This window comes from Sceloporus occidentalis, unplaced genomic scaffold (genome assembly GCF_023333645.1).
Source record: "Sceloporus occidentalis isolate IW3139 unplaced genomic scaffold, rSceOcc1.0.p SCAF_6, whole genome shotgun sequence".
NCBI lineage: Eukaryota > Metazoa > Chordata > Lepidosauria > Squamata > Phrynosomatidae > Sceloporus > Sceloporus occidentalis.
In genome coordinates, this window is record NW_028316986.1 from 99,806,678 (window position 1) to 99,823,897 (window position 17,220).

Sequence of the window (17,220 nt, forward strand, 5' to 3'; positions counted from 1 at the left end):
TCTTTGTGTGTGTGTGTGTGTGTGTATACACACACACACACACACATACACATTTATATATATATATATATATATATATATATATCTCCCCCCCCCAATTGTGCTGTTTTCTCTTTGTACACTTTTTGGTCCAAGGACCCGTATGTCGAGGTCCAAAGCTGAGGGACCTTCCACCTTCATACATGGCTGAGTGGCAGCGCCTAGTGTCAACCGTCTTCCCAACAGCTGCTGCTAAGGCCAGTGAAACAGTAACTGAGGAGGAGAGCCCCCCTCACGCGCCCGCCTCTCAGGAAAAGGGGCGGGGCGACGGGGGTGGGAGGAGCCGGCGCTTATACGATCCCCCCGTGCTCTTTCTTTGGCGTTGTGGCCCCTCGCGCTGTGTTGTCGTTCCCACCACCTTCTGCCCATACCCTTCCCCCCACTGCGCATGCGTCAACCGCGGGCAGTTTTTAAAGTGGGAAGGGGGAGGAGGAGGAGGAGTAAGAGAAGCCCCTTTCCGAGGTTCTGAAAGTGGGCGGGGATTATAAGCCAAGCGACAACCGCCGCAGCCGGAAGTGACGTTGCCCGCGCGGTGTAAACAGTTAAGCGAGCCCCTGGTAACGGGTGTCGCGCGCCCAGAGCAGTGGCCTTCGCGGGCCTCCGGAAGGGAAAAGGCTCCTGCGAGGGAAGCACGGAGGCCGGGGCCCCCTCTCCCTCCTCCGCCCCAGAATCCTGTCACCACTGAAGGGAGAAGGGAGGGAGAAGCGGCGCCTGGGGAAGGCTTCACCCAGCGGCAGCGGCAGCGGCAGCGGCATTGATAGATACCTGCCCCCTCTGCCCCCCTTCATTGCTGATATGCTCCTCTTCCCCTTCCTTCAGTCCTGCCGCTGAGGGGGCTCCTCCGGGGAAGGAGCGAAGGGCAGCAGCAGAGTTAATAGAGACCTCAGAACCCCTCTCCCCTCCACCTGCTGCCCCCTCCTCCAGCCATTGCTCCAAGGAAGAAGGAAAAGGGGCCGCTGAGCCCCCCTCCCCCAGGAGAAGGAGCCAGAGTGACGGATTCAGGTCGGGAGGAGAGCGGAGGGGAGGAAGGAAGGAAGGAGGGAGGGAAGAGACCGGAGGAGGGGCGCGCTCCTGCGCGTGTCCGCCTCCCCGCGTGTGACCGCGAGAGAGCGAGCGAGCGCCTCAGAGACAGAGAGAGGAGGAGGAGGGGGAAGAGGGGCGAAGAGGTAGTTTGGGAGTAGCTGCCTCCCCCTCCCCTCCCTCCCTCCCTCCTTCCTTCCCCTGAGCACCGGCTTCCCATCTCCCCCTCCTTCTCTGCCTCCCCCTCCTCCCTCCTTTCTGTGGGCCATCCTCCCTTTTGGCCTGGAGCAGCGCTTGACAGGGGCCCCTTATTGCCTCCCCTCCTTCCCCCCTTATTCTCCTCCTCCTCCTTTTCCCGCTGTGGAAGATGGCGACACCAGGGATGAACTGGCAGCAGCACTACTACGGCAGCTCCTCCTCCTCGTCGTCGGGCGCTGGGAAATTCACCTCCACCACCAGCTCCGCAGCCCCCTCCGCCTCCTCCTCCCAGCTGGGCATGGAATACAACCAGGACCTCCACCTCAAAATGAGCAAGAAGATAGCCCAGCTCACCAAGGTACGAGGGCACCCTCCACCACCCTTCAACTTAATCGCCCTGCATTGGGCTCACTGGCACACGGCCTTGGCACACACCTCTCTTTATTTATTTATTTATTTATTTATGTGTATCCATATCTTAGAAATGTTTATTTAAAACTTTGAATAGGTTGCACTCTCTCTCTCCAATTTTGCAACCCTTGAAATCTGCCAAAATTTGATAAAACAATAGGCTACGTTGATTTCATAATGACTGCTCTATCATTTATTATATAGAGATGCCTTGGCACAACATCTACCATCCTTGGTATTCCACTTCTGCTCAATATCCTTGACAATAGCTCCCTGAGTCGTTCCTCATAGGGCAAGGTTTCCAGACCTTTCACCATTTTAGTCACCCTCCTTTGGACACGCTCCAGTTTCTCAATGTCCTTTTTGAATTGTGGTGCCCAGAACTGGACACAATATTCCAGGTGGGGCCTGACCAAAACAGAGTACAGTGGCACTATTACTTCTCTTGATCTAGACACTATACTTTTATTGATGCAGCCTAAAATTGCATTGGCCTTTTTGGTTGCTGCATTGCACTGTTCACTCATGTTCAACTTGTGGTCTACTTGGACTCCAAAATCCCTTTCACATGTAGTTTCATTCAGCCAGGTGGCCCCCATCCTCTGCATTTTGTTTTTTGCGGATGACACCAAATTAGGAGGAATAGCTAATACCCCAGAGGACAGGATCAAAATTCAAAATGACCTGAATAGACTAGAAAGCTGGGCCAAAGCTAACAAAATGAAATTCAATACAGAGAAATATAAGGTACTGTACTTAGGGCAGAAAAATGAAATGCACAGATATAGGATGGGGGACACCTGGCTTAACAAGACTATGCATCAAAGGGATCTAGAAGTCCAAGCAGACCACAAGTTGAACATGAGTGAAAAGTGCGATGCAGCAGCTAAAAAGGCCAATGCAATTTTAGGCTGCATCAGTAAAAGTATAGTGTCTAGATCAAGGGAAGTAATAGTGCCACTCTATTCTGCCTTGGTCAGGCCCCACCTGGAATATTGTGTCCAGTTCTGGGCACCACAATTTAAAAAGGATGTTGAGAAACTGGAGCATGTCCAAAGGAGAGCAACTAAAATGGTGAAGGGTCTGGAAACCATGCCCTATGAGGAACGACTAAGGGAGCTGGGGGTGTTCAGTCTGGAGAAGAGAAGGTTAAGAAGTGATATCATAGCCCTATTTAAATACTTGAAGGGATGTCATATTGAGGAGGGAGGGAGTAAGCTTGTTTTCTGCTGCTCCAGAGAACAGGACCCAGAACAATGGATGCAAGCTACAGGAAAAGAGATTCCACCTCGACATTCGGAGGAACTTCCTGACAGTAAGGGCTGTTCATCAGTGGAACACACTCCCTCAGAGTGTGCTGGAGTCTTCTTCCTTAGGCCATTTGTTGGGGTGCTTTGTGAGTTCCTGCATGGCAGAATGGGGTGCAACGCCATAACACATTATAGCATTGACTTGCTAATAGTACTCAAAGGCCAATTACAATGAAGTTCTTACCTTCATAAAGGCAGCTGAGAGGAATTTGCTGTTTCATAGAAAAGTTCCTCAGCCTCAAGGCTACTACAGAAAAGACACTGGTCCTGATAAAGACTGTTCTTTACCTCTAACTTGGAGGAGAGCCTCATTGTGAGACCTTAAATAATACTCTAGCAGTCAGTGCTTTAACTACAGCTTCCAACATGACCCCAAATTCCACATGTATATACTAGTACACGTTAGAGAGTATGCATGCAATATTTCAGACTTAACAGTGGCTTTTTCTGGGTGCTATGACCTGCCAAGTTATGCACGTATCAGAGAAAATTATCAAGAGAACCAAGATTGGTTAGCACTTCTTGTCAAGTGTGCAGTCACAAATCTGAGCTTTCTGCTGCATCGTGTACTGAAAGGACCTATGTTGTAATTTGTTTTCAGTGGTGAGAGTGCATGCAGTATTTTGGCACATCCAGCTACCTGTGCATGCTAGTATGTTGTTAGTGGTGGATGGGGTTACTGTCCTTCAGAAGACTTGGGTTTACAGTTTCAGCATACTCCTGTACTCAGCCTTGGCAAGGAGTGCTTTTGAATACAGTCAGCCCTTATTATACACGGATTTTTTATACATTGATTCAAGCATCCACGGTTTGAAAATGTTTTTAAAAAGTATAAATTTCAAATATGAAACCTTGATTTTCCATTTTTTATAAGGGACACCATTTTGCTGTGTCATTATATTGAATGGGACTTGAGCATCCATGGATTTTGTTATCCACGGGGGATCTTGGAACCAAACCCCAGCGTATAACAAAGGTCCACTGTACTTAATTTTTGTGCACCGACTGATGTGGCCATGCTGACATATGCCCTGAACTCATTCTGTTTCGATTATCGCAATATGCTCTATGTGGGGCTGTCTTTGAAGACTGTTTGGAAACTTGAGTTGGTACAAAGAGCTACAGCTACAAACTGTGGTTGGTTGCAGGGATCTTACAAACCCTCTGCTTCAGCAGCTCCACTGGTTGCCAGTCTATTTCCAGCCACAATTCAAAGTGCTGGTTATGACCTATTATTTACAGTAGAGTCTTGGTTAACCGACCTTCGGTTAACCGACACTCTGGATTATCCGACGTCCCATGCTTCTTCGTGAGAAGAAGCATGGGACGTCGGATTGGGGACAAAAGTCCCTTGGCTCGCCTCCCCTTGCGGCCGGAGGTCCCGCCCCTTTCCCCTCAGCGGCCTCCCTGATTGGTTGAGAGGCTGGGAAGGGGCGGGACTTTCTGCTGCCTACAAGCCCCAGTGGGCTTTGTGGCCGGACGTCCCGCCCCTTCCCGCCCTCCCAACCAATTAGAGAGGCCACTGAGGGGAAAGGGGTGGGACTTCCGGCCGCGAAGCCCACTGGGGCTTGCAGTCCCATCCCCTTCTCCCCACGGTTGCCTGGCAGCCCCGGGGAGAAGAGGAGGAGGAGGCCCCCCCACCCCTTCCTCCTCATGGGTGCTTGCACCCGCGGGAAGGAAGTGAGAGGAGGAGGAGGCCCTGCCCCCATTCCCTTCTCTCCGCGGGTGCCTGCGCCAGTGCTGGCACTTGCAGGGAGAAGGGAAAGGAGGGAGCCCCACCCCCTTCCCTTTTCCCCATGTGGTGCCTGCTCCATTGCCGGCACCCGCAGGGAGAAGGGGAGGGGGGAGGCGGGTTTGGATTATCCAACATATTCGGTTATTCGACTACAAGCCGGTCCCGTTTATGTCAGATAATCAAGACTCTACTGTATTTATTTATTCCATTTGTATGATGCTGTTCTCCCAGAAGGGACCCAAGGCTGCTCACAGGTAAAAAAAAAATTCAAAAAATGTTACAATAAAAACATATAACATTTAAAATAATCTATATAAAGCCCTCTGTGACTTAGGTCCGGGCTACTTGATACACTGTATATCCTAATATGGCCTTGCCTGGCCCCTGAGATCCTTGGAGAGGCCTTCACTCAGTCCTACCACTTCCATAGGAATGGCTGGTGGGAGTCTCTGTGCTCTGGAACTCCAACCCCAGAAAGGCCCCCTCCTTACTGTTCTTCTGTTGGCAGGCAGAAACTTTTTTATTGAGACAGATTTTAGAACTGAAGGGTTTTAACAAAGGGCTGTAAGGGGTGTCTTACTTTAAGTTACATTATATAACTTTAAAACCCTTTTTAGAGTATGTATTTTAATATAGTTAATGGTTTAATTTGGCTTTAGTATTGCATTTTTGTATCCTTTTAATTTTAATTTCTTTGATGTGTAAGCTACTTTGAGTCCCAGTCTTGGAGAAAAGGTAGGATTTAAATAAAGTTAATAATAATAGTAACAGCAGTAGCAGTAGCACCTGGTTTCTAAGCATTATTTTTTTAAAGGTACACATATCAGTAGCTTCTTGTTATAATATATATTTAAATTAACTCTTTCAAACTGTTAGATATAGAATATGTAGTTTTGGTTAATTATGAATTAGATCAAGATTACACAATATTATATTATATATATATATGTAATATAGTAATAGTAAGCAAAATTGGTTTAATAAATTAATGCATAGTAAGGTCAGCTCATGTAAACTTCTGCCATAATGATTCGATATATCTTGGAAGGAAAACAAAGATTCAGAAATTTATCACATTATAGGGCAAGTAATGTTATCCTTTAAATGTCTTTAAATATGTTTAATGAAATGCACCTTTTTTCCTAGTAGAATAGAATACTCATGCTGTTGATGCCCTAGTCTAATAGATATGTGAGTTCCTTCCTGGCAGGGGTTGTACTGGATGGTCCTTGTGTTCTCTTCCAACTCTCTGGCGGGATACATACCGCCATTTAGTACGTCTTCTATACGTACTAGGGTTAGGAAGGGGCGGTGCTTCCGCACCCCCCTAACCCTAGTACGTATAGAATACGTACAAGATGGCGGCGCCCCTTCCACATGGGCGCCGCCATCTTTACGTACTGGACGCACAGCGTCCAGACGTGTCGCGCCGCTTGTGACGTAGCGAGCGCGCCCCTGGCGCCTCGCTACGTCGCAAACGCGACGAAAAAAGAAGCTCCATTTTGGAGCTTCTTTTTCGGTCCGCGCGGGAGTCGGGCCGTGTGAAGGCTCCGGCTCCCCCGCGGACCTACTGGCGGCGGCGGCAGAGCGGCGCAAAGTGGCGGTATGTACCCCGCCTCTGATTCTGTGATTGGGAAACTGATATTAAGATGCATGTATGCCATTCGGCTAATATGTATGGTGTTATATCTGCTTGTTTGGAACACAGACTTGCATCCATTTGCTAGTCCCAACTAGAGAAGAATCACTGAATCAACTGCTGAATAGTAAGTTAAAACTTGTGTGAATCTCGCTTATTAAACGGATCTACTCTAGGTGGGACTAGCAGCTGAGTTTAGTCCACTGTGGTAAGTTTGTTTTATGAACTGCAACATTGTCTATGGTAGTAAAATTGCGGAGGGGCTGGTATTGTTCAGCAAGTCAGTTTGCAAGAGGGAGTCTCAAAGTAATCATTGTACAGGTGTACCTCAGTGAACACAGTTGATGTGTCCCTAGGCATTACTTCTGTAATAGAAAATACTGTACTGGAGGCAGAAATAGCATGGAAAGAATATGAATAGATTCCTGCACCATGGGGGGGACACCAGCTTATCATGTTTCAGCAAACACCCCCCCTCCCCCAAAGTAGCAGTTTGAACATATGAAATGGGATAATCAGATCAGGTAAGCTTTGGTATGTAAAGGAAAACATTTTGAAGCTTCTAGAGAGCAATTGAGAACCTCCTCCAAAATGCATCCAGGGATGATTTTTTTGTTTCACCAGCCTCCATTCTTATTAAGATTTTCATTTTTGTGGCAAAACTTATAAATCTGAGTGGTAGCTAATGAGTCAGGCATATCTCTTCTCCCTGTTCTTTCTGTTTTGCTGTTCATGCGTGCTCAGTAAGGGATTCTGGAGGCAGCTGCTGTTTATCTTGCCTGTAGTTGTCAGGCACACATGGCTGCAGTCGAATTGACTAGAGTAGAATGCCATTCTTTTATAGCTCAAGCATTATCTCATTGTTTTACTGCAAGCATGTTATGGTAAGCTGAAACCTAAAGTCTGTGTTTCTCCAGCACTGCTTTCCCATCCTCCCAGTATCATTGCAGTTTAAAAAAAACTTCCAGTTGGACAGAGGATGAGGAGGAAAAGGAGGATTAAACAGTCTTTGTAAAAAGGAGCTTCTTTATTGGAAGCTTTGTTAATTGAAGTTTTCCTGTATTTGTATTCTAAAGGACATGTTAGTAGTCCTCCCTGATTTGACCAAATGCTAATATTCATCCCAATAACAGCTGATCATCCTGGAGAGGGCGTTCATTTGATCATAAAACCTGGATAGTTTAAACTGGTAAAATAATGTCCAAAATCCACAAAACAGTAATAATTTATTTGGCCAACCAAAATGCATAGAATACATGATGCAAGCTTTCAAAGCTTTACTGGCTTCTTTGTTGTTGATTGTGGATGTTGTTGGTTTAATTTTATGCCACACTACAGCCCTATGATGTGGGGGAGGTAATTAATATTTTAACACACACACACACACACACACACACACACACGTATATATTCATTGATTTCATTCTGAAGTAAGCTAACATTCAGAAAGTATCATAGTTCCTAATACTAGTGGTATTATTGTGTGCCTTCAGGTCATTTCTAATTTATGGGGACTCTAAAGTAACCTATCATGGGGTTTTCTTGGCAAGATTTGTTCAGAGGAACTTGGTTTTGGGTTCCTATAAGGCTGAGAGAGTGTGACCTGGCCCAAGGTTACTGAGTGAGTTTCCATGGTTGAGTGGGGATTTCAACCCTGGGCTCCCAGAGTTCTAGTCTAACATTGAGACCACTACACTATGCTGGCACTCATACTAGTATTATGAACTGACTTAAATTCTACACTGTTGTAACTGGAACTAATTTATCTGTTTTGATTGTTTCAAATGGGAGTTAAATAGCCACTGACAGATTTATCTTCCAAGAATCTATGTAAATGTTTAGATTTTTAGGAAATAATGCGTATGAACACAGTTTTGGAGGAATAATTTAGGAAAGGCTATAGCGTACTTGTTCCCAAGTCAACTGGTTGACTACTGTGGAAAGCTAGGTAAGATTCAGGGACTGCCAGAGATTTTTCTGGTTGTGGCAAAATGACAAATTGCATCTCACCTACCCAAATCCATCAACATTATCTTGGCACATGAGGCAGAAAACACCACATGAGCCTCTCCCTTTACTGACAGTAAAATGCAATAATATCAAAATAAATGTGTATTTGTTGCCTTTTTTATAATGTCCAAAATCTGCTGCCACAGGCATTACAAGTAAATAAGTTTATTTGTATAGCGTACAACATTACAAAAAGTAATCCATATAAACCATAAAATATAAACATCATATACATTGTCAAAATAATACATTGCATTACAAAGTTAAAATCATCTTTAAAAAAACACCTTGAGGGCTCAGATGAATCATAATAGACATAAGAACCAGATACACTAAAACTATATAGCATTGATTTGCAGAACTGAGGATATTCAAGAATATTTGGGGTTCAAATCTATCCTGAAACTCAACCATCATCTTTACAAAGCTTCCTCTTTATAATTGATGCTTTAAAAGCAAAACAGGATGCCTTTTCAGAAATGTTGCATTACGAGTCTCCTTATCCAAAATGCTTGGGACCAAAAGTATTTTGCATTTTAGAGTTGTTTTTTTAATTGCATATACATAGTTAGATCTCTTGGATATGAGAAGTCTAAGTGTGAAATTCATTTATGATTTGTATACATCTTATACAAATAGCCTGAAGGTAATTTTATACACAATATTTTAAAAATAATTTTGTGGGATTGTGTGCACATGTTGCCGTTCAGGAGAATGAGGCAGGACTATCCACAGATGCTCCAATCCACAGATGGCAAGCTCACGGTTGGGGCGAGCCGACTGTATCACAATCTCAAGCACCATGTGGACAATTTTGGAATTTGGAATTCTGGATAAGGAACCCGTAGTTCCACTGTCTAATGACAGAGGTGGCCTCATAACATGTATTTTGCTATGATTCAGCTGGTTTCTTTGCTCAACAGCTATAAAGCATCTAAGGAAAAACCAGTGTCATAGTTTTCTTTCCCTGTCATATGATAATAATTAGATAAAAAGAATAATGGTCATTGAATGGTATGTAGACATTTAATATATGCAACAAAGTGGAATGTGATGGGACAAGTGAAGAATGTGATAAGCACATTAGAGTTACAGCAGTTCTCTCCTCCTTCCTGAAATATACCTTGTACTTTGCAGGGAATGTATACTTCTCTTGTATTTTTTTAAAAATCCAGTATATTTACTAAAAACTTAGCAAGGAAATTAAGTTCCAGCAGAATTTCAAGCCTCACTTCTTCAACACAGTGCCCTGAATTTGGAGAGCAAAGTCCTTACAAAGCACCTTGGAGTCCAATGTTCATTCTGTGTGTGCAGTGACTTCACCAGTGCTGAGAGTGATCTAGGTGCAGCACTACTGCTTTAGATGCTCATTTACATATTATCTTCATAACAAGGAAACTCATCTATTTAATTCTCTCTGGTAGTTCTACTAGAAGCAGACTCCCTAGCTGCAGGGCCTTGCAGAATGGCTTGGTTTATTATGCCTTGCACTCCTTGAGAGGAGATGGATCTCTGCCCTTGAGAGGAGCTGAAACAGCAGCCTCAAGCTCTCTTTAAGTTAACACACATCTTTAATCTGGCTATATAACAGCCATTGCCCACCAGGGAACATTGAACAGCTGTTGTCAGATTAAGGCTACAGTCCTAAACATGCTTACAAGGGAGTAAACTCCAATGAACTCAGTAGGAAGTAAGTTCCAGAGTGAGGCTTAATAACACGGTCCTAATCATGTTTTCTTGGAAATAGGTGATGCACTAAAATTATTTGTAAAAACAACTTCCGTTTTAAATTCTGCACAATGAAATTATCATAGATCCTACAACAAGGTTTAAATCTAAAAATGAGGAGGAACTGGATAGAAGAGACTAGATCCTTTTTTAAAATTGAATTACAAAGTACAGTTTTGTGCTGCTCAAAGTGAACTGTATGTCAAAATAATTTACAACACTATTGTATGATTAGACTAGATGCAGCAAGTTCTGAACCAAAGCAGGTTCAGTTCAGAGGAAGATTAATCATAAGTAACATGCTTTGACTGGACTCAGGTGCTGTACATATTTGTGTTGTCAGGCACCTGGAGATGCCTATGTAATCGCCATTATTATGTTTCATTTACGGTTCCTGAACAGTAAACTCTTCTAGATAGAGCAATATGACTGAGCACTGTTGCCAATCCCTTCAGATGTACATACTAGCAGTAATTCAGAGCTTTTGCAAATAACTACAAAAAGTTTGAGCAGTACAGATCTTTTACAGTTGATTGGCTGTTAAGAATTGTGAGCAGACTCTTGCTTGTAAATTAAGCATTCCTTCCTTCTTCCGACTGCCATTCTGCCTCCTAGACCAGTGATGGTGAACCTTTTAGAGGCCGAGTGCCCAACCTGCAACTCAAAATCCACTTATTTATTGCAAAGTGCCATGTCCCTCTGGCCTTCTAGTAACAAACTCTGGCAAACTCTGTGCTGGGGCGATGGCACATGTGCCCACAGAGAGGGCTCTGCGTACCACCTCTGGCACGCGTGCCACAGGTTCGCCATCACTGTCCTAGACATTCCTGTGAGTTATGGAACCTTTGGGAACAGCATATAATAGAAGACAAAGTCATCAGGATTAAGACCACCATCCCAGGAGGAGTAGAAATGCCTTTTCTTATGTAAGCAGACCATAAGTTTTGGTGGCTGTTTATTTGTTTTATTTACTTTATTTATATGCTACCTTTTTCTCAGACCGGGACCCAAGGTGGCTTCCATAACACATTAAAAACATTAACAGTAGATTCACATTTTTTTTTAAAAAAACCACATTAAAACACTATAAAACTGATTTAAAAACATACAACTTACATAAAACATACATTTACATAAAAACGGCTCTGCTTAAGCATTAAAAATGCTTAAATAAGAATGTTTTTGCCTGTCAGTGAAAAGAAAGCAGGGAGGGGACCAGCCTAGCCTCCCCTGGCAGGAAGTTCCACAGGGTGGGAGCAGCCACTAAAAAGGCTCTCTCTTGTGTCCTTACCAAGTGAGCCTGTGATCTTGGCTGGGCCAAGAGAAAGCCTTCCCCCAATGTTCTTAAAACTCTGGTGGTTTCATATGGGGAGATACTACTTTTCAAATAGTTTGGTCTTAACCCATGTAGGGTTTTTATAGATCATGACCAGCACTTTGAATTGTGCCAGGAAACAAACCAGTAACCAGTGGAGCTGTTTCAACAAGGGAGTTATATGCTCCCTATAACAGGCCCTGGTCAGCATTCTAGCTGCAGCGTTTTGAACCTGCTGACATAGAGAGGGTTACAGTTTATCAAATGATGTCAGACTCTCATGTTAGTTATTAGGAATTTTGTCACAAATGACTTATGCATGCAGTCTTGAATAATGATCACAACTTGTTCCATCCCAAGGCTACATTAATGAAAAGAACTTGTATTCTTTGTTAAGTGAAAACAATAAACTCAACTGGTGTGGCTTGAAATAGCTCGGTGTTGTTGTTGTGTGCCATCAAGTCATTTCCAACTTATGGTGATCCTATTATGGGGTTCTCTGGGACTAAGAGTGTGTGATTTGCCCAAGATTGCCCAGTGGCTTTCTTTGGCTGAATGTGGAATCGAACGCTGGTCTCCAGGGTCATAGTCCCATGCTCAAATCAGCACTACACATGCCCTCACCTTAATCTTACACAAGCATAATGTTTGGCCAGGCTTGCTCTGTGTTTTTTTCCCCTAACTTGAGAGGAAAGGGAAGGTTAATACTACTGTTGTTACAGAAGGAACCTTTGTTTTTTTCACCAAGAAATTCATTGAAGTGGAAATGCTGGCAACTTGCCTGGAATGTAACAAACATTATTTCAGACTGAAGGGCTTGTCTACATGAAAATGCTTATGATAGAGTTCCTTTCTTTTTCTTTATGGTGGTTGGGATTTAATGAGGGTAGACATTTCTTCAAAGTGAAATTTCAAAAGATTCACTACATTGGTCTGCCACAACCATGCAAAAACTGCTATGGTATCTTGGAGACTGACTAGTTTATGTGATGTTTCTCTAGTGCATCACAGCACACTAAGTTTTTCTGTAGTGCTCACTAGATTACATGTATATGTGCCTCTGTGTGGTTTTAGCAGGCCAGCAACCAAATTTATTTGTCTTAGAAATTTTAGTCTGTTGTTGGCATATAAATCTTGACTGGTAATAGAGTTCTGTGTCTGCTTCCTAGTTCTGTGCTAATTAAATGAAAGTATTTTCTCCTCTGAGTAAATTGATGGAATTATTTTCCCCTTTCAGTTATACTTCTGAATTATGTTAATAGACCTGGGTTTAAAATAGAACCAATTCTCTGCATATTGTGGATTTTTCAAGATATGCTCAGTTCCATAGCTTTTCTTATGTGAACTACGTATTAATGTACTTTATATCCTTTTCAGTTTTGCAAATTATTTTCTTTGTGGCAGAATTTGCTTTGCAGGATTTTAGGAACCACTGGATCCGATTTTGGGAGGATGCAAAAGGCTTGCAAGAGTAGGAGGGGAGGGGGAATTTCTGTTGTACAAGACGTTTACTTGTGTAATATTGGATGTCACTTACTGTTTTCATCATCAGTAACTTCCATCCATCCTCATGCTGATTATCATGTGGGATGGATACAGAGATAGACTAGTAACATTTGGCTTGCATGGTGAATATTTACAGGATCCTACCTACCAATTCAGCTTCTCTGTTACACCCCATATTCCATCTTCTGGAATATGATTTGATGGCACACTGGGAGGGATTGCTGTCTAATGTATGGAAATAATCTTCTACTGATGTAACAAATCTTCATGTTTCAATGTGCAACTATTTGCATGCACTCCACACAGTTGTGGTTTAGTTTGTGAGAACTGGTTCAGCAGTTTGGATAATTGCACTATAGTTTGGATTAAGACTTGGAGTGGATTCAGTGGTGTACAGATCGAAGTGCCACACAGTTTCCTTGTGTGGTGCATTTTCAGACCTGTATCTCTGGATAGAACCTATTCATCTTCTGGACAACTAAATTTATGCATATTTTATCTAGAATTTTAATAGGATCACATTTTGGAAGTGATGAGCTATCTTTAGTAGTCAAACACTCCAGAAGCTAAAACTTTGTTTCTATGCAAAGGAGATAAATGAATAACAAAACGTTATGGGAAAAGCCTTTCCAGGTTTTGGGGTTTGGTTGTTATTTTGTTTGTTTTTTGGTCTGCTTCTGTACTGTGCTTAATCACTATTGCTGTTAGGAAGCTTATTTTCTTAAAGTATGGCCTGACAGTTTCTGTAAGAGATCCCCCCCCCCGCCCCATTTTCCTTCCTTTCCTTCCTCCAAATAGTTCTTAATAGCTTCAGTGCTTAGAAAAATGTTAAAAATAAGTGAACAAATAAATTCGCTAAACATGAATATTGTGAAGATACGGGGTTCAATATAATATATCACACACATGTAGCAGGAAATCTTAGCTATTCACAGTATGGAAAAAGTAGATAGAGAGAAGCTTTACTTCCTCTTTTTAACTACTAGGACCTAGATCCATCCATTAAAGTTAAACGTGGGAGATAGAAGGAGGTGCTTCACACAGAGAAATTCAATATTGCTCAGTGCTACAAAATTTACTTGAGGCTGATAGCTTGATGACTTTAAAAAGATGACATCCATGGAGGATGGAGGTATCAGTGGTTACTACTTAGGATGGCTGTGGTTTTCCTTCCAGTATCAGAGACCGCATGCCTCTATTAGTTTTTGGTGAGCATGATGGAGAATGCAGTTTCAATTCATGTTCTGCTGGCAGGTTTCTTATGAACAACTGATTGTCCACTGTATTAACAGATTAATGAAATAAATAACATAAGAACAGTTTTGTTGGGATCAGACCAAATGGCTAAGTAGTACAACACCATGGTCAGTGGCTAGACAGATGTCTTTCAGAATCATGGAAACAGAACATGATACCAGTAGTCCTCTTTCATGGTTCCTAAACACTAGTATTCAGAGGCATGCTACTTCTGACTCTGGAGCTGTCATGTAGCTTTCATAATTAAATAAAATTAGGGTTGTTCATGCGGTTTAGCCAGACCTTGAATGTTGCAGTGAATTGGTCAGCTTCAGTCCTGTCAGACTGGGTCCAGATCAGATCATGTCTGATAGCTTTGCTGGATTGGACTGTGCCTCTGATAACAGATGTTTCCATGCAGAGTGTGTGTGTGTATGTGTGTGTGTGTGTGTGTGTGTGTGTGTGTGGAGCCTCTGAAAGTGCTTCCTTCCCCCTTCCATGTAGGATGTTTCATGATGAGGTGTGATGGTGCGGAACTGTGCAAAGTAAGTGATACCCTAGTTTCAAATTCATGGCTGGAGTTTCCTATGGCATTCCCCATCATTGAGTTTCTGGGGCAGATTGTGTGATGTCATGGATGTTACATGGTTTCCTGATGTTTACTGCATTTCCACATGATTTAGTTTAGGGTTCCCTCTGGCCTAAGAAGTCAACATAATTTTAATCTAAACATGGCCTGTTTGTGTGTGTAAATGCAAACACATATATTGGTAAATTTGGAAGATGAGGGTGGTTGTATTGCTCCTTTCTTAACTTTGTACATGTAGGAATTCATCCAGAATTGCATCTTAAGCTTGGATTCTGTGGTGGGCAAAAGGTATGTGGTCGCTCAGCGGTTAAGATGCTGACTTTGATGATTGCAAGATTGGCAGGTTGGCAGATCAACATCCAAGTGCCTCATGATGGGATGAGGTCCCATCACTAATCCCAGCTTTTGCCAACCTAGCAGTTCAAAAGCATGTTCAAGTGCAAGTAGATAAATAGGTACCACCTCGGTGGGAAGGTAACAGCATTCTGTGCAGTCATACTGGCCACATGATCACAAAGTTGTTTTTGACAATGCTAGCCCTTTGGTTTAATAACAGAGATGAGCACCACCCCTTACACTCAGGCACAACTTGACAACTTTGTAAAAGGGGAAATCTTTACCTTTAAATACACTTGTCCATTGCCAACCTGGCTTCTGGGTAAATGTTGCCTTTCTTCTTTGGCACAGAAAACTCCTTCTGTGCCTATGTTCAAAGGCATTTGAACATCCTGTCATTCCTATTATATCTCACATTCCAGATTAATTTCCCATTTCAAGTACAGTGAGCCCTTGGTATCCACTGGGGTAGGTTCCATAACCTCTCATGGTTACTAAAATCCATGGGTGCTCAATTCCCACTATATATAATGAAGTAGTACAATGGTGTTCCTTACATAAAAAGGACAAAATCAACGTTTGCTTTTGGGATTTTTAAAAAACTGTCTTCAAACCATGCATGGTTGTATACGTGGATGCAAAATATGTGTATATTGAAGGCCAATTGCAGTCCATTGAAAATGGGAACATTTGCCTGCTGCCATCCATCCTGGCTTCTGAACATACCTCTGGAAAACTCTTTCATTCCCCTTGGGAGCACAATAACAAGGAAAATCTTATGACAAGAGTTCCTTACCCTGTCTCAGTAAGCAAACAGGGTCCCTTAATATCACTCCATTTTCTTTTCCTCCAAGCTCAACATGGCAACATCTATCTCAGGTGACTCTACATATTTAAAGTTCTCTTTTGTTAGAGAATCTCACTGCACTTTCATTCTTCCTCCACTTTCTTATCTACATCATTCTATTTCACTACTTTGGTTGCTGGTAGAATAAACATATTAAAAAGAAAGAAAGAAAACCTTCTTCTCCTTATCTTAATACTGTTGCTGTGTTTTTCTGTCTGCCTTCCTGCCGTGCATTGGTGCATGCTTTTGCCTTCCTGCCAGACCAGACTTTGCTGGATGTTGTTGTTGTTGTGAAGAAACTTGGAGATGCTCTTGAAGCTTTAGGAATGGGCTGACATAAACTGAACAGAGAATTGCAGAACCAAGTTTGTGTGAATGAATTAGAAAGATTAAATGGTGTATATCAACAGTTTTTTTTCCTTTGTATTCTTTTAAGCAGATATAAAACATGAAACTCTGAAGCTTCTAAACTAGGATTGGTAGGAATCAATGTTTTTTTAAAGCAGGTTTTTAATATTACAGTGTGCCCGCACTGTATGCAGGCTCACCATACTCGGACTCAAGGTCACGCAGACATCAAGACCTGGCCCTCTTAATGGTGTGCATGCCTGCAGCACACATGGCATGTGGCGCACAAGAGTCCACCGCCATTAAAATCATTGAGACTTGAAGTCTCATGGTATTTCCCTTACACGTGTGTGTGTGTGTGTGTGTGTGTGTGTGTGTGTGTATCCAGAATGGATCAACAAGGGTCCACTGTATATATGAGATTTAAAATCAAATTTTAAATAGTGTGTGTGTGTTTTAAAAGATAAATGAGAGTTCCATTTTTCTTAAAAAGTAGAAGAAAATAACATAGGTCAAAGATACAATTGTGAATACTAATGATAGACACTATATTGTGTGAATATGTTAACAGCTGGTTATGGAGATGAAAATAATCTGATCAGTCCTGTGGTACTGTATGTATGAAGTACATGCTCTCATGTTTGTTCACTCTCTCAGACTTGCCTCTCTCTACACGCAGGGATCGACAGCACAAAAACATGCACTTTACACATATCATCAGCAGAATAGGAATGAAAAATTATGCTAAAATTGTCTAGTCTTAAAGTTGTCACAGAACTCTTTCCTTCTGAAACTTGATGATGATCTTATTCAATTACTATCTCTTCATACATAGCATGGTAGCTCTGTAGTTAAAAAGAGGAAATCCTGATTCTTTGCAGTAAGGGAGGTGTACAAAGGCTAATAAATATGCAAGATGTCTTGAAAAAGTTTCAGTCCATACATGTAGCGAA

The 17,220-nt window shown here is 42.5% G+C and overlaps 1 protein-coding gene across 8 annotated transcripts in view; it reads left to right on the forward strand.

Moving 5' to 3' along the window:
* Window positions 1-561: 561 nt before the first annotated feature.
* The window catches only part of FAM184A (family with sequence similarity 184 member A), a 118,197-nt gene continuing 101,538 nt past the window's right edge, over window positions 562-17,220 (forward strand). For 4 of the 8 annotated variants that reach the window (XM_089530494.1, XM_089530496.1, XM_089530493.1 and 1 more), the window contains exon 1: window positions 562-1,615. In XM_089530494.1, coding sequence (XP_089386620.1) covers window positions 1,427-1,615 — 189 coding nt within the window. In that variant the 5' untranslated portion in view covers window positions 562-1,426. The remainder of the gene's footprint in view (window positions 1,616-17,220) is intronic. The other 4 variants (XM_089530490.1, XM_089530495.1, XM_089530491.1 and 1 more) reach the window with 1 other exon arrangement.